The 25155-nt window shown below is 40.5% G+C and overlaps 1 protein-coding gene across 3 annotated transcripts; it reads left to right on the forward strand.

Moving 5' to 3' along the window:
* The first annotated feature begins 1396 nt into the window (after positions 1-1396).
* On the forward strand, positions 1397-24405 carry MSRB2 (methionine sulfoxide reductase B2). 3 transcript variants are annotated; one of them, XM_090266599.1, is made up of 5 exons: positions 1397-1541; positions 11001-11101; positions 15350-15426; positions 20738-20915; positions 23643-24405. In XM_090266599.1, the coding sequence occupies exons 1-5, from the start codon at positions 1424-1426 to the stop codon at positions 23745-23747; spliced, it is 579 nt and encodes a 192-aa protein (XP_090122725.1). In that variant the 5' UTR covers positions 1397-1423; the 3' UTR covers positions 23748-24405. The 3 variants fall into 3 exon arrangements, with proteins under 3 accessions (XP_090122725.1, XP_090122726.1, XP_090122727.1); XM_090266600.1 differs by having other exon boundaries at positions 20747-20915; XM_090266601.1 differs by having other exon boundaries at positions 20768-20915.
* The last annotated feature ends 750 nt before the right edge of the window (positions 24406-25155 follow it).

Below are 25155 nucleotides of genomic sequence, written 5' to 3' on the forward strand. Positions count from 1 at the left end.
TGAAATACCACAAGATCTAGAATAGCCAAAACAACTTTGGGAAATAACAAAAATTCAGCACTGACACTAGCTGATTCCAGGTGTGGTGGTCAGAACATTATGGTACTGGTGTAAAGACAGACAAACCGATTTGGCTTATACAGAATTAACTCAAAATGAATCACAGACCTAAATGTAAAACAAACAAACAAACAACAACAAAAAATCCCTACAAAATAGGATAAAACATAGGAGAAAAACTTGAGTTAGGCAAGAATTTCTTAAATATGATACCAAAAAGCATGATCCATACAAGAAAAAAAAAAACACACATTTTATCAAAATGAAAAACTTTTGCTGTTCCTAAGACACTATTAGGAAATAGAAAAACCAAGTCACAGATTGGGAGAAAATCTTTGTAAAGTATATATTTGATAAAGAATTTGTATCCAGAATATGTTAAGAACTCAATAAGAAATAGCCCAATAATAAATAGACAAAAGATTTGAACAGATGCTTCACCAAAGAAAATATATCCACTGTAGATAAGCACATGAAAAAGATGTCAACATCGTATGTCATCAGAGAAGGCAAAATAAAACCTCAATAAGATATCACTACACATTATTAGGATGGCTACAATGAAAACGTCTGAATATTCAAGTTTGACAAGAATATAGAGGAACTGGAACTCTCACACCCGCTGGTGGACATGTAAAGGGAAACGACCATTTTGGAAAAAATTTTGCAATCCCTTAAAAAGTTACACTAGCCTTATGACCTAGCCATTTCATTTCCAGGTATTCTCCCAACAGAAAAAAAGCACATGTGTGCGCATACATGTGTACAGGAAAGTTCCCAGCAGCTTTATTTCCAATGAGGAAAAATTGGAAACAATATAAATACATGTTTACCAACAGGTGACTAGGTAACGGGTGACATGGCATATACATAAATGGAGTGCTACTCAGCACTAACCAAGTATGAACAACAGTTACACTCAAAAACATGAATAGGTCAAAATAATTATAAATAAAGTACATATTGTCAGATTTCATTTATATTCAACTCAAGAAAATGCAAACTAAATTAGTTTCCTTTACATATAATTTCAGAAAATTCAAACAAACTACAACAGACCAGTGTTTGGGTTCGGGAGGAGTGCAGCGGGCTTGGGTGCTGTGGGGCGGGACCGGGGGCGGAGCAGGAGGGGCAGGAGCCACAAGGAGAGGCTGGAAGAGGCAGAGGGGGTACCAGAGAGGGCCAGGGGTTGGTGGGCCGGGGAGGGCCACGGGAAGGCGGGTAGGGGCAGTAGCAGGAGAGGGTAGGAGAAGGGCTGCGAGAGGCGTAGGCGTGCGCGGACGGTGGGGTAGGAGAGCTCAGTGGAAGGGAGGCGGGGCGGGCACGGTGCCGTGGCGGGGCGGGGACTGCAGACGTCGGCAACATGGCGCGTCTCCTCTGCCGCCCCTGGAGCCTCCGCTTCCTGGAAGCACCTCCGCGGGCTGTGTGGGGCCGACCGTGTAACGGTGTCCTCGGCACCAGGGCCGGACACTGGGACGCAGGTAGGACGCGGGCCCCGCAGGCCCCGCAGTCCCCGCCACCGCCTCCCGCTTTTCGGTTCTTTCAGTTTCAGGGGCCGCGACTTGGGTGCCTGAGAGCTGGTCTGAACCCGGCTACGACACTGGGTTGTAAACTTGGAGGGGCAGAAGGGGAGTCACTGAGAATTGGAAGAAAGATATAGATCCTCTCCCAGAACGTGCACACTTTTTTTTTTCTCTCTTGCATGGAGTTCTGGGCTCAGGAGCTCCTGACGCTTAACGCTGGGACTCCAGGCGAAGAACTGCCGTGGTGGATCAACAACGCGGCAGCGCGCGCTCTGCTGTGATGGCCCTTCGTCTTTTACACTGTCCCCGCCCCGCTTCGAGTTCTGCGTGTCGCTTCAGGAAGCAGGCATTTCAGACTTGCAGTGCCTGTGAATTGGTTTCCTGTCCTGCTCTATTTCTGTGATGTTTCCAGGACCCAGGGAAACACGGGCTAATAACCCGTCCCCCTTGAACTAATAATCATTGTCGATCGCTGAGGCAGACAAGGGGAAAATGTGTATGTTTCCTGAAAAATGCCTCTCGCACCTCTGCCAGATTGGGTCACCTTTACATTTCACTCTAGTACCGAGTCCCCTGTATTTCAGATCTGTTTCAGGATAATTTAGTGGCCCCTGTGGATTGGCTTCCAGAACATCTCTGAATCCAGTTCTGTTCCGTGTTCATTGAAGACATTTAGAGATACCGAACGCTGCAGAAAATGTACCCAGTCACTTGGATCTCTTTATTCCTGGAAGTTTTCAAAATATAGTGTTAAATAGAAGCACCAGCACTGTGGTGTGATAACTAACCCGAAATGACTTTGGTCATGACCTTCAGAACCCCTGACGTCTCTAATTAGCCAACCTAATGACGTTTGTTGCCTGCCTGTTGTGTGCCAAGCACTGGTTTGCTGAGAACATCACAACTGTAGGCTGGAGTTCTCCTCTTTCCCCCTTATAGGCTAGTGGTTTCAGCAGAAACATATCCTTTATGAACATACTTGGTGCTGCCGGAAACAGCCTAATGAATTGCCCTTGACTCTGAAGTTCTTCAGCAACATTATAATTTAGCCAGACACCAGTACACAGCTAGAGTTGTGTAATTTATTAGACACCTCCTCCTGGGCGTTTACCCTAAGGAAGTAATTCAAAGGAACAAAGCTATATGTGCAAATATGTTTTTAAGAGCACTACTTTTAAGAACCAGAAATTGGCTATTACCTATTGTCCATCAATTAAGGAGTGCTTGCATAAACCATGAAAGTTCAATTCAACAAACCATTAGGCATCCATTAAAAATGATTAACAGGTAATAAAGGGATTTGGTTTGGACAGTATTATGATACTTACTGATGGACATTGCCACATCTTGAACTTGGTAAGCTTAAACCTGTTTTCTGTTCTATAAAATATGGATAATGACAATAGTAGTCTTATACAGAATAAATGGAAAAATAATCTAAAATGCTTTATCACAACAATTGGCACTTAGAACACAATAAATGTTAGTTATAGTTACATAAATAAATGGAAAAGACAAAAGTGTAGTCCACATTTAATCCACTTTGTAGACTTGTGGAAGGTCGGAGAGAAAGAGAAATTAGAAGACGTTGAAAGTGACAGAGAACTGTTCTCCAGCACTGAGACTTGTGATATGCAAGAGGCAAATTGATTTTGTCATCCAAACTGACCAAGAAGAAATTGAAGAGGAAAGTTAGTAGTATTTGGAAAAAGTAATCTAGTTTCAGGAAAACATTTTTTCTAGAGATGCTCTGCTTGGAGACCATCGAGCAGAAGTTTAAAACAGTGCAGTCACTATGGTGGGGGAGAAGGTTAATTCTACAGATTAGAGGTGGCTGGGAATATTTTTACCCCAGTTCCTAATAGGTTCCTTTGGTTTCAACAAGTAGTTATTGAAACAAGGCTGGCTGATGTGTAACAATTGCAGTATAGCCACTGTGGCCAGAAAGGTTAGCAAAGCCAGAAGGAGGTGGGTAACCATATGAGCAAGAATGTGTTTTATAAATATGAGAAAATCAAGGCCCACCTCATGGAACATATGACTAACAAAAAATACAGCTTGTGCAAATCACACAGCAATAAAGAGAAAGGAACCCAAAAGAATCTGAATTTATCAAAGCATAGTTCAAGGTAGAGCTCTGTAGCCATCAGATGCAATAGCAGCAGCAGCCCAGACTTTTTGGTAGTGAAGATAGTAAGAGAATGTAGAACGTATCTGAAAGACATGGGGTCCCCAACAGACCCATACAAGGTGCAGGTGATAATGGATCGAGGACAGAAAACACCTGTGTGTGTACGTGTGCGTGGGCACACACGTGCACACACAAATGAGGAGGCCTATCTGAATTCTGGTCTCCAGCCAAAAGACTTAACTCATTCCCAAGTGAGACCTTGCTCTGTGTTGTATGTACATACATACACCTAAACTGCTGTCTGGTAAAACTGCGCAGAATTTACTCTTAATGCAATTTTCATCCAAACTTCAGTTGTTTCCTAAAGCACAGTGTATTACTCTGCTTAGGCTGCCATGACAAAATACCTTAGGATGGGTGGCTGAAAAAAACAAATTATTTCTTCACATTTCTGGAGGCTGCAAGTCCAAGATCAAAGTTTTGGGCAGGGTTGCTTTCCCCCTGAGGTCTGTCTCCTTCCCTTGCAGATGGCCATTTCTTTGTGCTTCCACATCCCTAATGTCCCTTCCTCTTCATACAGGAACACCAGTCAGATTGGGTTAGAGCCCATCCTAATAGCCTCGTTTTAATATAAACACCTCTTCAGAAGTCCTATCTCCAAATATGGTTACATTATGGTGTACTGAGGATTGGGACTTCAACACATGAATGGAGGGTGAATTGGTGGGTGGGCACAGTTTCAGCTCATAACACCCAGCTTAAACCTCTTCAGGTGATGCAAATCACATATATCTTGACTTGAGCACATCCAACTGACTATTTGTTATTTGGCTATCAAGGCAGAGTCTGTCTCCCCTTGACACAGTCATCTAGGCTGGCAGATTGGCAATGACATATTGTGTAATCAGTGCTTGAACTGGTGATTCATCAACTAGTGTTAACATTGATGCCCACCCATGAAACCTTTCACTCACATTAATAATAGCGTAAAAGGTATAGGTAAGGATTAGAAGAACCATGAAAAATGTAGTTTCTTACTGTATTTAGATGGAGAAATTTTTTTGATTACCAATTTAAATATAAAATTTTAACTAAAACAAAGCAGATGAATAAGGTAGGTGTCTGAAAACAGATTGTCACCCTCTAGCAGGTGTAGTGAAATACAGAGCCAGGGAAGAGGGAGCCGACATTCATGCCTTAGGTTCAAAGCTAAAGCATGGGGGAGTCCCACAGAATTTAGTCCTTCATGAAGTCCCACTTTCTAGTGTCAGCTATTGTATTGTACTGCATGTTGAAAGATGCTAAGGGCAATACTTCCAGGAGGCATTAGGTCTCTTTTTATTTTTTTCCTCCCTAATCCCATTCCTCTTCCCCTCCAGAAGGAGATAGGAAGATAATGGCAGCTTTATGAAATATAAATCCCAACCTTAACACCAAAAGTCAGGCCTCCTCTTAGCTTTCCATAGAAATAATGCACGATCTTTACCAGAGGCAAGAATACATGTGGAGTGACATGGCAGGACAGATATTTGAAGGGTATGGAGAGCTTTTATCATCGTGCTCTGTTGCTCCTTTCTTTGCTAGATGTCAGTAACAGCCAGGTTCAGATTTCACAAATTCCCCTCAAGAACAGAGTTTAGGTTCTGGGAGGAGGAATCAAGGACAATTCATTCTAACAAACAAAGCCTGTTTTTACTTCTGCCTTCTGATCTTTTAGCTTTTGGGGTGGACTTTCTGTGACCAGGCCTGCGTTAGATCACTCTGACACATTCGCACTGGCCAGCTCTTAGCATTTTGCCCTTGGCTGAGATCTTACAAAATGTAGTCATATCTATACATCACCAGTCTTAAACTACCTGAAATGGAATGCCTTCCACTTCCCTTAGGCCTAAACAAATAGTTCACATCCATTAAAACTAGTTCTCTTAAAATAGCAACAGAAACAACTCTACTTGATCACCCAACTTAAATGATTTAAAAATGTTTCCACCATTCTGTTGGCAGTTTAGCTTGCACTGCTTTGTAAAATTCCCTTATTATTATATCAAATAGTTGTCTAAAGCTTATGTGGTCAGTAAATGTTTCTCAGTTTAATTGGTTTCCATAGTTGGTGTACTCGAGGTCAAGAATAGCTCCACAGTTCTCCCCTTTCTTTCCTAAATCATCAATTTGTCCTCTCCTCTGGATCTGTCCCATCACCATATTAGGATACTATGATTTTCCTCATGTTAAAAAATGCTTTTGTCTTCACTTTCCTTTCTAGCTATCTCCAGAACTCCTCAAAAGACAGATCTGGAGGCAGCATCGTCCTTCCCTCCTCCTTTTCTCTTATTAAATTTATTCCAGTCAGACTCATCCCCACTCATCTACCTAAACTGCTCTTTTTCAGATCTATCAGTCATCTCTTTCTTGATTTTTCAACACAGTGGATTATTCCATTTTCCTTATATACTTAGTACCCAGGACAGCACATTGTTTTGGTTTCCTTCCCATCTCTGTCCGCTCCTCCCCGTAGCATCAGCCTACATGTTTAGAGTGCTTGAGAATAAGCCCCCAGGCCTCTGAATTTTGTCCACACTCAATGAGTTGGGGATTTTCCAGTGTCCTGGCTTTAAATACAACTTCATACTGAGGAGTCCCAAATTTTCATCTCTGCCTTGGACCTCTCCTTGAACTCGAAGTCCATATATCCAAATGCCTACCTGACCTCTCCATTTGAATATCTAATTGACATTGTTAAACTTGCATCCAACACCAGGCTTCCAAACCCACTCTTCCTGTCCTCTTACCCAATGTGCAGTACATGATCAGAGCCTTAGAATAGTGACCCTTGACCCTTTTCTTTCTCTCATACTCCACAGCTGATCCATCTGCACATCCTCTGGCTCTGCCACAAGAATGTGTCTAGTGTCTCACTACTTCTAAGCACCTCTATTGCTCCCACCCTGACCCGGGTCTCTTCCATCTCTCAGCCAGATTATTCGTTACCTTCATGTTGATTTCGCAGCTTTAGCTTTTGCCCTGCTTCATTGGTTTTTAAACATATATCAGCCACTAACTCTTTTTAAATGTTAGGCCAGCCATGCCTCTGCGAACCTCCCAGTGACTTCCAGACTCACTTGGAATTAAAGCCAATGTCTTCACAATAGCCTTCAAGGTCCTAAATGATCTGCCTTCTGTTACCTTTCTGTTCTCACTTCACTAACCTTCCCCTACTCACTCCACCCCAATGGCTCTGGTCTCCTTGCTGTTCATCAGATACACCAGACCCACTCCACCTGTTTTTCTTCTTGCCTACAGTGCTCTTCTCCGAGATATTCACATGGCATGTTGTTCATTTCCTTCAAGTGACTGCTGCTATGTCACCTTCTTCAAATTATTACAAAATTTTTATTGTTGACATTATTACAAATGTCCTCCATTTACCTCCTCTTTTGTCCCCCTCCATCCGGCTCCTGTATCCCCTCCCAACTTCATCACATTGGTGTCTGTGTCCATGGGCTATGCATATATGTTCTTTGGCTAATCTCTTCCAGTCCCCTCCAACCCCCTCCTCTCTGAGATCTATCAATTTGTTCCATGTATCCATGCCTCTGGTTTTATTTTGGTTGTCAGTTTATTTTGTTCTTTAATATGAGTGGGATCATATGGTATTTGTCTTTCTCTGACTGGCTTATTTCGCTTAGCATAATAATTTCCAGGTCCATCTATGCTGTTGCAAAGGGTAAGTGTTCTTTCCTTTTTTACTGTTGCAATAGTGTTCCACTGTGTAAATGTGCCACAGCTTTTTTATCTATTCATCTACTGATGGACACTTGGGCTGCTTCCAGATCTTGGCTATTGTAAATAACGCTGCTATGAACACAGGCGTGCATAGGTTCTTTCTGATTGGTAGGCCTTCCCTGACTACTCTGTTGGAAGTTGTGTGTGCATTTACACATTCACATACATACACAGACATGAATACATGTGTACACACATCCTCACTCTCTAATTGCCTTGTGATGTTTAAAAAATCACCTAAAGTTCTATATTCTTTACTTACTTAGTTAACTTTACTTCTACTCCCCAAGGGCAGGAATTCCTGTGTGTTTTCTTTACCCCGGTGTCCCTAACATTTAGAATGTGTATTGGCTAATTGAATGAATAAAGAAATGAATATTTATTAAATACCAAGGCACTGTGATATATACTAGTGAAACACTGAACAAAGACAGAATAATTTTAGACTCTCAGCTTCTAGTCTAATGAAACATCCAGACAAATTAACCTGCATTCATTGTGATTAAATAGTCTATCAAGGAAACACTGTGGGACATGAACACAGAGGAGGATCTTGCAGCTCAGACTTAGGGAAGTGGGGATGGTGGTCAGGGAAGGTCTCTTGGAGAATATAACATATAAACTGAGATCAGAGATTGGAGACCTCCAGTTTCTGGTCCAGAATGTAAGGATCTGGGAAGTCTTCACTCCATCTTAACAAGTAAAAAGTTAAGCAAACCATGACATGTTCTGGGGAACTCAGGATTGCAGTTCAGAAGGACTGGGGCAGAGTGGAAGGGAGGAGTTTAAAGTGGTAACCAGAGCCAAATCACACAGGGCCTTGCAAGTCACAGTGGGAGTTTGGGATTTATCTTGAGTGCATTATGTTGCACTGAACAATTCAGGGCAGTGAGAAGAAGGAAGTGATCAGGATAGGCAAGGACTTACAAAAGGGGAGACTTTTGTAATAATCTGTGCTGGAGAGAATGGTGGCCTAATGCAAGGTGGTAGCAGAGAAATGATAGTTAACAGATCTGAGTCATTTAGGAAGTAGAACCGACAGGGCTTGGTGCAAGGAAATGGAAGAATCATGGACAATGGCCTGGCTTTCTGGTTTGAAACAAGGGGTGGATGAGCTAGGACATGTGAGGGGAGGAGCAGATTTGGATTCAGGTGGGGCAGACACATGAAGGCCTTTTGTGCATGTTGTTTGAGATGGGACATCCTAGTGGAGATATCCAGGTGCCGATTGTACAGGTTGGGCAAAAGTAGGTTCAAAGTTGTTTGTATGGAAAAAGACATGCAGGTTATGATTATTACAGCAGCTTTATTAACTCAAAAAAAAATGTCACAACTGTAAGCCTTGTTTTGCCCATCCCTGTATATTGATCCAGAACTCAGCAGAGAGATCTAGGATGGAGAGAAAAGAAGATTTGGGAGTCTCATCATGTAGATGGTATTTGAAGCTACCAAATGGATAAAACCCCAGGGAGCACATGTTGAGTGATGGTAGAAGAAAGCCTTGGATGGATAGATTCCTCTGAAGCACATCAGGATTCCAAGGTGGGCAGAGGAAGGGAAGTTGAGGAGGGTATTGATAGGGAGTAACTGGATGCTCAAGAGAATTTGGTGTCATGGAAGCCAAGGGAATAGAATATATCCCATAAGAGAGAATATTGAGTTTTAATACCACCGAGAAGTAAATAAGGATGAAGTGTTCCTAGGTTTTATTAAGAAGTCCTCAGTGAGCCCCCTGAGAACAGATTCAGTGCATTGATTGGTGGGGTGATTTTGTGTCCTCAGTATGTCACACCCTGAGACGCATTATGTCAGCTGGCCCCACTGTTGCTGATGCTAACTTTGCTTACTTGGATAAGGCGGTGATTCTGTATTTTTCTGTTGTAAAGGAATATTTTCTTTCTTGTAATTAGTAATCTTTGGCATCATATTTTGAAAATGTTTGACTATTCCATTCTTCAACAGTCTTTCATCCAGGGGGTTTAGAATCCTTTCATGATTCTTGATTGAATCAGTTATTATTTTATTTGATTGCAAAAATGGTGATTTAAAAATTTTTATCATGCCTTCTCCATTCATTACTTGACATTCTGCCCGATAACTCTGAATGCCAATGAGCGGTAGAAGTTGTCACATAAATACATTTTGCTTTGTTTCCCAAGAGATGAGTTGTGTAATTGAGCTGTATTTCCATAGGACAATTTCAGAGGTATATTTCCATAGTAAAAAATAAATTCCTGTAGCCTTATAAAAACTATTTAAGAAAGGACAACTTTTAATATATTTAACAAGTAAAAACCTTTAATAAAATATAAACAACCATAAGGAATCAACATATTATACGTTATTATCACCTGATGATGAAGATATATGTCTTGTCTTGCTAAAAGAGTATTCAGGAATCTTTTGTAACCAAAATGAATTTCAAATATGATTTTCTGACATGTTTGATATTTGATAGTGAGATCACAGGTATTCAACATTTCATCTTCAGTGCAATGATCAGGTTACTCACCCTTTGGACCTCTGTTCTCATTGAGGCAGAAAAATTATAAGATCCCTTCAAATTCTTAATGTTGAATGATTAAAACTTCTATTATCGGCTTCCTATCTCCCTTTGGCTAAAGAGAGTAGAGTAGACCCTTGAACAACGAGGGGCTTAGGGGTGCAGCTGAAAATCAGTACATAAATACTACTTGGCTCTCTGCATATGCAGATTCCCAGCTTTGGATCAAAAATACTGTCTTGTTCTAGTTAGTTTGTTTACATCCAGTGGAACAGAAGTAGTAAGATAGAGGCAGATTCCCAGCTTTGGATCAAAAATACTGTCTTGTTCTAGTTAGTTTGTTTACATCCAGTGGAATAGAAGTAGTAAGATAGAGGCCAGAGAGGGTAGAAGAAAGGAAGCAAAATGTGAACAAAAACTATGCAGCATTAGAATAGATTATGGTGGGTCTCAGTTTCCCTTTCAGGAGTGTATGCTATAGGGGTCTCTTCTTTTTTTCCCCACACAAGAAGGTTTTTTAATAAAGACCTTCCTTGACAAACAAAATCAAAGATATCTTTATAAACCCACAAGGGAAAGGAGTTTAATAACTCACGAGCTCAACCTTCTTTTCTCTCCAATCACTCAACTGCTCCCAGCTGTATCCTGACAGGAACTAGTGCTTTGAACACAGTAATGGAAGAAGGATCAATTTCTTCCCTTAGGTATCTGAGGTGAATTTATTCTGCATTGTTTCATATTTCAGTTGCCTCTTCAGCTTCTGTGCCCCAGAGGGACTAGAAAACTGGCTCTATACTTATTACTCATTTCTTATTAAACTAATGACTCAATTAAAGCATTTTGTACCAGAGCTTTCTGGTTTCTATGATGAATGAAGGAGTGAGAGAGACGGGAAGGGACTGATTTATTCTGCTGGGTGATAGAACACGTTAGGAGAAAGGCTGAGGAACAAAGGGTCATTGTGCCTTCTTGTTTTAATTTTAGAAATCTTATTTAACAGGGTCCTATACAAAGCATGAACCATCTCTTGCCAAGGGTGAGTGGCGAAAGAAGCTGACTCCAGAGCAATTCTATGTCACCAGAGAAAAGGGAACTGAACTGGTAAGCTAAACTGACTTACAGTTTTCTGAGTAAAGGCACAGAGAGTGAGATTGGGATAGATCTAGTTACAAAACCTAACTGATCATCACCTTCTCAGACCATCATTATCCACCCAGCTGTAGAAACCAGAAACTTCCCTCTGTATGTGCCACTCTCCGCCCTCCATCACCTTGCCACCTATTCTGCCCCCTAAAGTACCTCCCCATCACTCCGCTTCTCTCCCCTGCTCTTGCTGCCGTGCTGGCCCAGGCTCCCACTGCCTCTCGCTGGTTGGACTGCAGTGGCCTCCACTCTTCTGCTCATAGGCATTCTTGTTCCTCGTCTAGCCATTCTCCACATGGCCTCCAAAGAGACCTCAAAATGCAAATCTGACCACATCACTCCTGCTCAAAATCCTTCAGGGGCTCCCCACTGCTTTCAAGGTAAAGAGAAAAGTGTTTAAATGGCTCTGGCCCCTACCTCCCACCTCCATCCTCAAATCCTGCCATTTTACCTCTTAATCTCTGAACTTTAGCCACACTGTCCTTTCATTTCTCAAACACCTGGACTCCCTTCTCCCCTAGGACCCTATACCCTGTGTTCTCCCTTCCCATCACCGCCAATTCATTCAAACCTATATTTCAGCTCTCAGCCCAAACTTCACTTCCTCAGAGAAACCATTTCTCAGCCCCAATGTGGGTTTGCTTTTACTGGTCCTTTTCCTTCGTAGCACTTGCCGTTGTTGGTACATCCCTAGCACATGCACAGAACATGGGGTCTGGCACTCAGAAAATAAAGGCTACGAGGCTGAAACATTATTTAGACTATATTAAAAAATCTCACCTTTATTCATTTCCTGAGAGAACAGTCCTCAGTGGTTCCTCATTATAGTTTCATTTTTATAGCACTGCATTTCTTAACAAGTGGCCTGTCTTAGACTCTAATATGGCCACTGGAATATAGCTATTGAACTTGGCTATTAGATGTTTTAATTTGTGAAGCAGACCCCACAGAGTGGACCACAACACAGTGGTTTTGCAAAGTTGTATTAACATCTTTACATTAGCAACTTCTGCAAAGTTCAAGCAGCTGTCCGTGTGCACGTGGCCTTATAATCATGGCCTCACCCTCCACTTCTCCTGTACTGAAGTTATAAGACAAGCTAGCAGATTCCAATAGATTTTTGTGAAAGGCTGGTATTTTTGAAAACTTCCTGTGGGTGATATTTTAATAAAGGCTATACTGGGAAAGAGACTATATTTGCCATTATTGCAGATGGCACAAGGGAGCCATACGTGATGCTTGATACAGTTGTGTGCATTCCCAGACTATTCTAAGCCAGTGCTGTTCTCAGGCAGAGTCTGGTATATATACAGAGCCTAGAGATGAGCTGCCAGATGTTTAGAAGAAGAAATCTGTGGGACTCTCAAACATATGGTGCATTATACTCTGTGCATTGGCCATTTTACACAATGAGCCTCATTTGTTTTAACTAATGCTATAAATCCCTTTCACTTGATCTATTTCCACATTTAACTTTTTAGAATATTACAGATCTATAAGCCTTTGTTAGCTTCTTGAGGTAAAGGAAAAAGAAGTAAAACATCTACCTTTTTGACTGATGACTCAAAATTAAAATTGAGTTCCATGTGTTTTTGCTGGGCAGCAATAATGTGCCAGACCTCCAGTAGGTATGACGAAGGAGTTCACATCCTGGTTGAGTAATAACTAAAAGTCAAATATCAGCGGAAGGTAGGCTCTATGCAGGCCATCCTCTGTCTGCCCTCCAGATCTGCCCACTGCTTGCTTTACTCCACTCTGAGCTCTGGGAAGAGTAACCTTCTCCCTTGCCCTCTGGCTACTGATTGGGTTTGACCAATGGGAGATGCCGGAGAGATCAGATGGCAGGATAGAGAATTGGGGTCCAGGGTCCTCTCTGGAGATGTATCCCTCCAGTCCAGGTTGAAGCTGCAGCAGGCAGCCCTCACCTATAGCTCCAGTGTCACAGGTTCTGGTAACTGCCCCTTCCTTTGCCCCACAGGCCTAGCAGGGGATGTGTGTTCTATGGCTACTGGTCCAGGGGTGCTTCACCCTTCCTTGTTGGTTTCCATTGGCCCTGTCCCCACTGTTATAAATAGTTCTGTATTAAATTATCTGCAAACTATCCCATTTCAGGGTGTCATCTGTTTCCAACAGGTATGTTGAATTAACAAGACGTTAAAAGAGAAAACTCCCCTTGGTCCAGGCAGACTATCTTAGTCATCTCAGGCTGCTGTAACAGAATACTATAGACCAGAGGGCTCAGACAACAAACATCTTTTTCTCAGTGTTCTGCAGGCTAGAAAGTCCAAGGTCTAGGTGCCAGCAATTTGATGACTGGTTTGCAGATGGCTGCCTTCTTGCTGCATGCTCACACTGGAGGAAGAGAGCAGCTTTCTCTCTCATGTTTCTTCTTTTAAGGGCACCAGTCCCATTCATGAGGGCTCCACACACATCGGGGATTAGGCTTCAACAAATGTTCAGTCATTGAGTGTCATGCTGTTTCTAACCCTGTCCCCCTCCCCATATAGTTATTTCAGTTCTGTCTTCTAAATAATTCTTGAACTTTCCCTCTTCTTTCTATTATGACTGCTCCTGCCACAGCTAAATTGAGGCCTGTATCAGTGGCTCTTTGGTTGTTCTTTGCCTCTAGTGTCTTCTTGCCCTTCCCCAGCCTATTCTTCGCGTGGATGTCCTGAACACACCCAGGTTAAGTTTCCACTGGGCACATACCAGATCGTCAAGTAAACACTAGTATGAACAGTTGAGATGGATGCTGAGTTTAGCCCTAAATTAGAACTAGGACTCATATAAAATTGGGGAGGGGAGAGGGAGATATCACAAAATCAGGCAAGGAGGCAGATCACAGATGTTATTTCATCAAATATGTCAGCTAGCATTTCCTTTACATTTCAATATTTTAAAACTATAATACCAGTTCCCTGTCACTTCCTCTGTGTAACTGCCCCCTGCAATGATAAAATTATATTTTTAATCTCATGAGGCTCTCTGGATCCTATGAGTTGGCTTTTCTGGATCAGCTTCAGGAACCCTTGGGCGTGTATGTCTCATCAGCCCAGGTGGGAAGGATATGAAGCTTCCTCCTCGTGACAGATGCTCATTCCCAATGTTGGGAGCAAGCATTCTCGGGGATGAGCCATAAAACGACCAGCTCACTGCTGTTCAGATTTCTTAAGCTAAGTTTAGGGACTTTGAAGAGGGAAAACATCCAAGTGTGCCCAGATGGTGGGTTCAGTAGGTTAATTTGAAATTGTCCATTATTTAGCTCACGGGAAATGTGCCATTAACACCACCACAGAGGATTTGAATGTTTGGCCTGTGAGTTTGTTGAGTTGGGAAATCTATAGCAGCCAAAAAAGTCCAGCGTATTTCCTGATCAGCTCTGTGACTCAGTGAGCCATTCTGTGTGTCTGCTTTTCTTCCGTCCCATAAAAGGGGACTGTGGTTCATAGTTGGCTAGTACATGGGTTTCTTTTTCTTTAATTTTCTTTGACAAAAAAGAATTGGACAAAAATGGTCTTTTTTTTTACCTAATGATGTTCAGTTTGCAAAATAACGTTAAAAAAAGAAAAACATTGACTCAGCTTACTCATTGCCTCAAGTCCCCTTGTGTTCCTCTCAGAAGACCTTTGAAAACCTGCAGACTCTGAAGCCCCAATTAATAGAGCAATTTCATCTAAGCCATAACTTAGGCACTGGGAGAATCTAGCTCATTATTTAATATTTATTAAGTAAGCAGTGTCCTCAGCACTGTGTGAAACATTAAATAAAGGCACAACCCTGATCTCACCGAGGTATACTTAGGTATTTATATTCTGTCTTTGACTGGAGATTTCAAAGTGTTTTTGACAGGGGACTAGATTCCTGTTATATTGACTCTATTGGCTGAAAGCTTACCTAATCCAGAGGACTGTTCTCTCCCCTTTTCATGGACTTTGATATTCCTGGATGAAAGGTGCTATGTAAATAATATATAAGACATTATTAATGTCGTAATTTGACTATTTGGCACGATAAAGGATGGGTTGTAAATAAGACTACAGACTGCTTCATTGGCTGTGTGTTAATTTTCTTTGGTGATATTTGCACTTTGTCAAACTAGTACAGAAAGTCCTCGATAGAGTACTTCATCTTGGATTTAAATCTACTGTATCATCTCCCACTAGAGTTATGAGAAGCCTGAACATGATGTACCTAATTGACTTTCAGCCTTTCAGTGGGATCTACCTGAATAACAAGGACTCAGGAATGTATCACTGCGTGTGCTGTGACAGCCCACTCTTCAGGTGAGATAGAAGATCAAGAGATTCTGAAAGAGAACAGACCTCTAAGTCCTTCAGATCTGCCTCGTTTGATGCCTTGGATAAAAACATACTGATGTTGTTTTTAATTGTCCTCCTCACCTGACATGGTTGCTATAAGGAGAGCTATTTATATAAGATACTTGCTTGTATTAATTATTTCTAGTATTTAGAACAATTAACAACAAGACTTCTTAGCCTATATTCTTTCTTTCTGTAACCCTGAGAAATAGCAAAATAATAAAACTTGGTGGTCACCTTAAATGAAAGCTATTAGAATATTTTCCCTGGGAAAGTATTTAAAGAAATCTAAACCATAACAGTATTTGCTTAGCCATGTGATTAAAACTATATCTCTCCCAGGGAAAATGGATTTATGATTCAATTTAGGAAATGTAGAATTTTATGAGGACAGATTCCCCACAATGCTTGACAGTAGTGAATACCATGCCCTCTTCTATGTAGCTAAAAGTAAATTTAATTGTTCCTTGATTTCAAAGCCTCTTTTAAGTCAATCAGGATCTGAAATCTCTTAACAAAGGCCTTTTTGTTTAGACGTGCGGGAAACAGTCTTAAAAAAAGTAGATTCAATGGAGAAGAAAGGAAAACATCTTTGAAGTCTTGTTTTTCAGAACTTCAAAGATGTTGTTTTTTTCTTTTGCATCAACCCTAAATTGGTTTAGAATAAAATATAAATCAAGCCAGCTCTGTGAGTCTTCCATTAGGCCCTGCTTCATTATGTCCTTTGGGCTTTGAGCGGACTGGGCTTTTCTGCTAATGTGGGCTGAATTTGGAAAGCCAGATCCCGCCTCAAGGTTGAGGAATGATTAGGATTTTCCTTCATGCTCACAGAAGGGCAGGCCTTTGCGAGGCAAGGAGACATCTGAGATGGCAGTCAGCCCAGGATAGCCTGGGGAAAATTAGGAGCCGAAGGTTAATTTTGACAGTAAAATGTGGGATGCATATTTTTGAGACAATGATGCCATGACCTTTGGTTTTGTTAAAGAGAAGAAGTAGGATATTGATATGGGCAGCCTGCTTTAACAGGACCATGTTGTAACAGAATCAAGGACTGCCTTGTTACTGTATGGTAACCAGGCAGATGTTCTGTTTCTGTCTTTGGACTGTGAAGATAAAAGATTAGAAACCATCCTTGTAAGAGCATTCTCCTACATTTTATTCTTCATTTGTTTTGCCTTCATTGGTCTTCCAGTTTAGGCAGTAGTAAAGTTGAGACCTTCTTTCTATATAACCCACCATCCCCTCACCACATAGGTCAGGCATGGATTCACAGAATGTTGGAGGAGGGAAGATCCCAGACGCCGTGGCTGATGACTCGTCCAGTAGAACTTTCTGTGATGATGGGAGCTCGAAATGGGGCTAATGCCACTGAAAAACTGAATGTTTTATTTTATTTTAATTAATTTAACTTATAAGGCCACATGTGACCAGGCCACTGTAGTAGTAAGGAAGTTGAATGACCAGCACCAGGTCACTGAGGTAGTGAAACAGCCAAGACTAACAGGAAAGCTAGCTGATTCTCCAATAGCCTACTTACCAAGTGGCCAGTTTACTGAACTGCCAGTTCCCCAACCTTATTTGTTTCTTTGCAGTCACTTAGTTTTAGTTGAAAAGTTTTTATTTTCTTTTTTTAAGGACTTTTGAATTTGTTTCTGTTCTATTTTACTGCTGCTGCTACAGCTGAGACTAAGAGAAATAAGAATATATTTGTAGCCCCTGGCTGCTGTGGCTCAGTGGATTGAGCGTCAGCCTGCGAGCCAGGTGTCGTTGGTTCGATTCCCAGTCAGGGCACATAACTAGGTTGCACTTCAAGTCCCCAGCTGAGGGCACGAGTGAGAGGCAACCACACAGTGATGTTTCTCTCCCTCTTTTTCTCCTTTTCCCTCTCTCTACAAATAAATAAATAAACAAACAAAATAATTAATTAATTTAAAAAATATATACTTGTAAGAATTATTTAGATTACAGAATGTTCTTTTTAAAGACGCATTTGTTTATAGTGTAATAGCAGTTAAGGCTGCCTAGAAGTACATCCTCACTCTATTGTCCTGTGAGCTTGGGCAAGTTTCTTAACCTCTCTGTGCCTCAACTTGCTCATTTGTAAAATGAGCATGAAAGTAGTACCGAATTTATGAGGTTGTTGACAGGATTAACTGAGTTATGAGTTAATACAGGTAAGAGCAGCAGAGCAATGCCTGGCATAGGCCAAGCACTCAATCCTAGCAATGGCAGTGTTAGCAGTGATAGAGCTAGATCCTTCTCAGAGCTAAATACATGAATGTATCTTTGATAATGAGGAATCCTTGAGAATATATTCTAACTAACGAGAATCTATAAATGAAGGCTATATCACTGAGCATGCTTCCCATTCAAAAGGCTAGTCTTGGGAATATATTATTGTTTTGCCTCTCATTTTCTGCCTCACCCTGTCCCCAGTTTCCAACCTGAATAATAGGGAGCAGGGATAGAGAAAAATAAACAAGAGTAGATTTGGGACCACTGCCTCTCGGCAGATGGGCTTGCTGCTGTTTCACATGGAACCAATGTGATTCGTGTGCAGGGAAAGCTGCTGATTCTCCAAATCAGCGTTTCCAGGGTCAAGAACACTCAGGATGTTATCAATCCCCTGAGGACTCCAGACTGTCACTTTGCGACTTTGCCCCCTCCCTGCATCCTCTCTTCACCTTCTTTCTCCTTCCCTTCAGATATCAATTCTGGAAATGTTTATTAAAATCTGGGGTCACATATTTCCTGGTCATAAATCTTAGAAGAAAACAGAGAGCCTGATATTAGTTCTCTTTTTATGTAACATCTGATGTCCTATGTTACTGGTAACTAACATTGTTTAAAACCCTTTCTTGGGCTCTGATTCCTTCAAATGAACAGAAATTCTTCTGAGATACTAGGGTTGCAAGTTGTCACCAGATGCCTGTGCTATTGGTTTGGGAGGCTGCAGAATTTCCAGAAATGAATAATAAGCCAAAGAGTATATGAGACAAGATGATCCAGAATGGTTGTAGTTTTTCAAGTTTGGGCCTTATAATCTCTTAATTATTTCAATATGTATATTGAAATTTCTGATTGGCTTTAATATTTAGGTTCCCATTCTTAAACTATGTATAATGGCCCTCATATTATTTGGCAAAATCTCCAGATTCTGTTAATTGCATCAATAAAGGTTTACTGTTTCCCATAAAATGTTTTGAATGACTTTTTATTAGTCTTAGATTCATTCATTAAAAAATTTTATTATATTCATAATTCTTCATTGAAGTTCCTTTAATGATCACTAGTTTATATATAATGCTGAGGGTGGAAAGGATATGATTAAATGATACTTCAGATGTTTGTCCCTGGGCCAGAGTCGCACAGATGAAAATTTTTGAACCCTCAGAAAAGAATTGCCAAAAATCCAGCCTGAATGTGCAGACATTTGTAACTGAATCCACAGCTGTTCAGATTTCATGGATATCTGTTATTAATAATAATTATTGTATTAAAAAGAATAGCTACTGACTTATGTACCAAGTGTCTGACACTGTGCTATACAGAAAGTATCTCAGTTCATCTTCTCAGCAACTATGTGAGGCTCTGATGTCATTACTAACCTATTGATTAGGATGCTGAGGCTTTAAAAGATTGAATAACTTTCCAAGGTCACATAGATATAATAGGTATAGCCTGGATTCACAGCCAAGTCTTTCAGAAGTCAAAGCCCTTACTCCTCAAAGTCATACCTGTGTTTCTCAAACCTGGTCTGAGGACCCCGAAGAGTTTCTGGGATCCTTTTAGGGGACTTATGAGGTCCTCTTTTTTACCTACATATTTGCAAGGCCACATCTCTTCCAATAAGAACAACACTGCAGCTGACTGAATGCAGAAGCATATACAAAGATTCAGTATTTCTTACTTAAGCTAAACATTGAAGAGATTTGCAAAATTGTAAAGCAGTGCAACTCTTCTCATTAAATATTTCATTTTGGAATATATAACCATCTGTCATAAAAATATTTATTTTTTTTGTCTTTTTAAAAATTTTCTTAAAAACGTTATTATGTAATAAATTATTGTTTTTAAAAATAGTGCGTACATATTTTTTAAATTCTCAATTTTAATTCATAATTTGTTAAATATTGATATACATAACTCATGTAAACACAATCCCTCAGCAATCCTCAATAATTAGTATTAAACGGTCCTGAAACCAGAATGTTGGAGAATCACTGCATTGCATTAGATGTTTCTGCTAGGGTTTGTGCTCTAAACTGAGCTTCTTTCCCTGTTCCTAGTCTAGGGATATGATTATTTGCCAGACTTTTTTTTCACTTTGTTCAGCCTTTTTTTTTTTTTTTTTTTTTTTTGCAAGGTTTCTAATTAATTTCTTCCCATTTTTCCTTAGAGCCATCTCACTGCCATTTAAAATTTGAAAATCTATTTTCCTAGTGCCATTTAAGAGCATTTTTCTTCTAAAGCACTTAGTGGGTCTTTGGTGGGCAGATTGCTTGTTGCTCTCCTCCTACTCTGGACCTTCCAGCCTTCAGCATCACTGGTCCCTGTGGGCCTTCCCCAGGAAGGTCAGGCTTCACTGCAGTGATTGGCTCACAGTGACCAGGCCTTTTATTAATAATCATCATCATAGTGAATGCTCATTCATAAACACTTCTTATCATGGGCTCCACAGAGTAGCTTTTTAAATTCTCAAAACATATCCATAGGGTAGGTATTACCCCCATTTTACAGATGAGAAAACTGAGGCTTAGGGAGATGAAGCAGCTTGCCCAATTTCACAAATTAAGAAGTGGCAGGGGCAGCTCTTGGATTCTCACAGGCAATCAGGCTTCTGTGTTTAGATAACCCAAAGTTGCTGTCGCTGAAAATGGCTGTTTCATGAGATCTCACACTTTTCTCACATGCCAGGCTCATGATGCCCTCCTTAAACCACTGTTATTTCATTGTAATTTCCCCTCTTTTCTACATTTAGAACACATGGATTCAATCTGCGTTTCTTAATATGCAATACAGTTCACAACGCTTCTAGTGTTTTTAGGTCCTTGTCAGACTTTGAGAGGGAAGCCTTTAGCATCAAAGGAACAAGAAATCCTTTCACTGCAATGGGATAATGTTTTTCATAGTGAAGGTGTAGTGGGCAAGATTCCTGTGGAATTGATTGTCATGTATCTGGCCCTGGGATCTGACAGAAGAGGGAGGGAATCAGATCTGATCAGTTGAAAAATTAGGGTATAAAATGCTATTTGTGTGTTAATAATGGTCTTAGCATCTGTAGCTTTGGGAATGTCTTCCATAGTTCCCAGAAAAAGTACTGGTCCGGCACTGGATGGCCCTCGTTTTCTGAGGCCCATGGTACGTCTGGCTCCGATGAAAGTAACACAGGAATCCTGAGACGTGTGGATGCCTCGTTAGGATCCGTTCGCACAGAGGTTGTCTGCAAGCAAGTGAGTTTCTTTGTTTTGTCTGTTTGGTTTTCCCTGATGCTGCCCCAGGTGCCACAAAGAGCTCTCTTGTCCTTGGCACATCTAGTTGTCACTGAAGCACATTGGGTTTCTACTCATGCTGCTTCGGATCTCTCTTTCCTATCATTCTGGGTAGATTAGAGAAAGAATCTTCCTGAGCCACTCTCTGAGTAGCCTCTCCGGGTTCTAGCCTTCTAGAGCTGGAAGCAGAGCGAGAATCTGAAAGAAAGAGTTGGCCCTTCACATTCTTTTTAAAAAAAAATTTATTGGGGTGAGACTGGTTCACAGAATCACACAGTTTTCAACATACAACTCAATGAAACGTCATCTGCACACTGCATCATGCACCCATCGCCCAAAGCCAAGTCTCTTTCATCCCCATGTACTCCCCCTTTGCCCACTCTCACCTCCCCTACCCCCATTTCCCTCTGGCTATCACCACACTGTTATCTATATCTATCTGATTTATATATATAGTTTTTTGTTTTGTTCCCGCCCCCTCCCCGCCCCAGCATTTTAAAAAATATACATTTGTTTCAGATGTACAGCATAGCAGTTAGACACTTATATAGTTTGCGAAATTACCTCCCTGATAGTTCTAGTACCCACCTGTACTTTACATTCCTATAACTATATTGTAACTTCTTAATCCCTTCACCTTTAAAAAAATTTTTTACCATTGACACTATTACAGATGTTCCCCATTTGCCACCCTTTGTCCACCTCCACCCAGCCTCTGTCCCCCTTCCCCTAGCCTTCACCACACTATTGTCTGTCTATGGGCTAAGCTATATGTTCTTCAACTAATCTCCTTACCTTCTTTTTTCCAGTTCCCTCCACCTCTGACATTTATCAATCTGTTTCATGTATCCATGTCTCTGTTTCTATTTTGTTGGTCAGTTTGTTTGTTTCACTAGATTCCACATATAAGTGAAATCATGTAGCATTTGTCTTTCTCTGATTGGCTTATTTCACTTAATATAATAATCTCCAGGTCCATCTACGATGTTGCAAAAGATAAGACTTTTTTTATGACCAAGTAATATTCTATTGTGTAAATGTTCCATAGCTTTTTTATGTATTCATTTACTGATGAGTGCTTGGGCTGTTTCCAGATCTTGGCTATTGTAAATAATGCTGCTGAACATAGGGGTACATATATGAGGTCTGTCCAGAAGGTACCCAGCCATGTAATATGAAAAATAGAGACATTTATTAAAGAAGACACAAACAATGTACAGAGGTCAATGACACCTCAGTCTCCTTCAAACTAGGCACCTTGGGACCTCAGACAGTTCTCCCAATCACCATCAGCTGCCCTGTCATATTTTCCTGAATCTCAACAATCTGAAATATCCCCCTGTTCAGAGGTGATTTTAATTTTGGAAAAAGCCAGAAGTCGCAGGGCACCAAATCTGGTCTGTAAAGAGGCTGAGTCACCTGGATGATTTGAAGTTTTGCCAAAAAAACTGCACAAAACGTTATGCATGAGTGGGTGCATTGTTGTGATGAAGCTGCCAATCACCAGTTGCCTATAGCTGTGGCCTTCTGAATCATCCAAATAATTTCCTCAGAGGAATATTCAAGCTTAAAGTAAATTCTGATGCAGACTTATTGCTCTACTCATTCAGTCATTTTGGATGTGATGGCCACACAGTACAGATGCTCACTTAAACGTGTCTACCACCCCCACTGACTAGTACAGTGAAGTCCTCATTGTCCACACATGCGCATTCCAGTCCACTCTCCTTGGCTGCCAGGTTAGATCAATGTTGCACGAACTATTCTTGTTATATTAACAGTAGCTGGATTATTTCCGGACAGACCTCTTATTCTTTTAAATTAATGTTCAAGATTTCTTTGGATATATTCCCAGAAGTGGGATTGCTGGGTCAAAAGGCAGTTTCATTTTTAATTTTTTGAGGTAACTCCATACTGCTTTCCAAAGTAGCTGTACCAGTCTACATGCCCACCAACAGTGCACAAGGCTTCCCCTTTCTCCACATCCTCACCAGCACTTGTTGTTTGTGGATTTATTGATGACAGCTATTCTTACAGGCATGAGGTGATATCTCATGGCCCTCATATTCTTTTGAACAGGGATAGGCAGCAAAGGCCTAATGTGGTTGCCATCTCTTCATCATCTACAGTATGTAATTGACAGGGTGACATTGCAGGTGACATCAGCACACTGTTCCCTCTGTGAGCTAAGTAGAAGAGAGCACTTAAATCCAGACAACAGATTTATTTTGATATCCTGGTGTGCTCAAATGTTCTGGTTTTGTAAAACACCAGAGGCAAGCATATAAACAGAGCATAGTCTTATCTTCAATTAAAAAAAAAAAAAAAACACTGGCTACAACAACATTATTGAGTTCTTACCCAAAAACTGTGTTAATGCTTTATATGCATTTTATCAATTAACCATCACAACAGATCTATTAAATAGCTACAATCATTATCCCTATTTTATGGATGAATAAATCAATGCCTAAGTTCAATAACATGCTCGCATTCTCACTAATAAGACAGAGAGCTATTTACCACTGCTGTACTCTGTGTCCCTTCATCTCTTAATCAAATGCAATAGAGTTTTTCCCCACACAGATGTCAAACACTGGGTGGCCACGTCGGGTTCGTCTGTCTACTTTTACAAGGTAAAGAGCTTTTTCTCAGTGGAGAAATGACAGAGGCTTCTCTTCTTTGCAGTGTGAAGCTCATCTCGGCCATGTGTTTCCTGATGGACCTGAGCCTACCGGTCAGAGGTTTTGCATCAACAGTGTGGCACTTAAGTTCAAACCAGGGAAACCTTGACTTTCTCCAAGAGTCCCCACCCCTTGCCATTCCTTCATTTACACCCTCAACTTTCAAAATTAATGTGACCGGCTTGTTTTATTTAATACCAAACTGGGCTAAGTTTGCTGCTGGTACAAAGCAAGTCACGACTTTATTTATCTGGAATGAACTCAACCCCAAGTCCTGCTCTGACTGTGGAGTTTCACAGAATGACAGAGGAACAACCATTTCCAGCCAATTGACTTCTGTAGGCTCTGCCTGGGACCCGAGGGCGTGACTCTTTGCGGACATTAGGATCCTGATAGACGATAAGGCAAAAAATTCGTACAAAACTACCCTGAACTTCCCATTGCAGTTGAGTCCTTCATAGACATATATAGGTGAGGGGTCAAGTGAAAAAGAGGAAGGAAAATATGGGATTAATCAGCAATCCAGCACTGAAAGAAGCGCTGAGGAGTAGGATTGTGGAAGACCTGTACTTTGGGAGGCACATATGGTGATGGATGGGATGCATGATTCTTTTTCAGAATTTTAGAATGTCTTGAACATTCTAGGTCCAATCTTTTGACCCTCAAATAAGCTCCAATGGGATTGTGTTAGATTTCAGCAATAACAAGTAAAAATGGCTACAAAGTGAAACTTTAACGTGTTCAAATAAAATATTTACTAAAATTTATGTTTGCTTTTTGTCTAAGTCTATGAATTTGCTCCTTTGTTAAAAAATGACTCTAAAATGCAAAAAAATAAATGGATCATCCACATGGTCATACGCATTTGTTTATACTAATATTAACAGCAACTGAAGTGTTTTATAAATTGAGAGTCTTGAATAATTTGCTACTGAAAGTGTTTAAATCATTTTCTTTGGGACTTATGGCCAGAAGTCCATTTTTCTCTTTGTTCACTTGTAATACATTATTTAATTCTTTTAGTGGTTACCTTGGAAATCACAGTATGCATTCTTGTTATAGTCATGAAAATTATTACTTCTTTTTTTACTTCTCCAAGAATGCTAACCTTAGAACACTTTAAATTGCATTAACACCCTCCCATTTTTTGTTACTAGTGTCATGTATTTTAAACCCCACAAATTATTAATGTGTATGCCATGTCATTTATATTTACCTGAATATTTGTAACTTTCTGTTGCTCTTTATTTCTTCTGAAATCTGGGTTTTCCTGTGCAATTATTTTTCTTCTGCCTGAAGAACTCCTTTTACTTTTTCTTTTAGTTCACAATTCCTTGTGCTAAATCTCAGTTTTTGTTGGTGAGAAATGTATTTATTCTCCTTTCACTTTTAAATCTTTGTTAAGGAATAATTCATATACAAAAAATTGCATATATTTAATGTATAAACGTTTATGAGTTTGGTCTCCTTTCATTTTTGAGGAATTATTTTCCCTGGGTATTGAATTCTAATTTGGA

The sequence above is a fragment of the Furipterus horrens genome, unplaced genomic scaffold, assembly GCF_987537825.1.
Source record: "Furipterus horrens unplaced genomic scaffold, mFurHor1.1.pri manual_scaffold_2, whole genome shotgun sequence".
Lineage (NCBI taxonomy): Eukaryota > Metazoa > Chordata > Mammalia > Chiroptera > Furipteridae > Furipterus > Furipterus horrens.

What these genes read in the sequence shown, in the direction of transcription:
- MSRB2 (XM_090266599.1), top strand. Translation starts at nt 1,424, where the DNA reads ATGGCGCGTCTCCTCTGCCGCCCCTGGAGCCTCCGCTTCCTGGAAGCA. An exon ending in GGCCGGACACTGGGACGCAG is followed by an intron (nt 1,542 to 11,000) that starts GTAGGACGCGGG and finishes CTTATTTAACAG; the next exon opens with GGTCCTATACAAAGCATGAA. An exon ending in GAGAAAAGGGAACTGAACTG is followed by an intron (nt 11,102 to 15,349) that starts GTAAGCTAAACT and finishes ATTGACTTTCAG; the next exon opens with CCTTTCAGTGGGATCTACCT.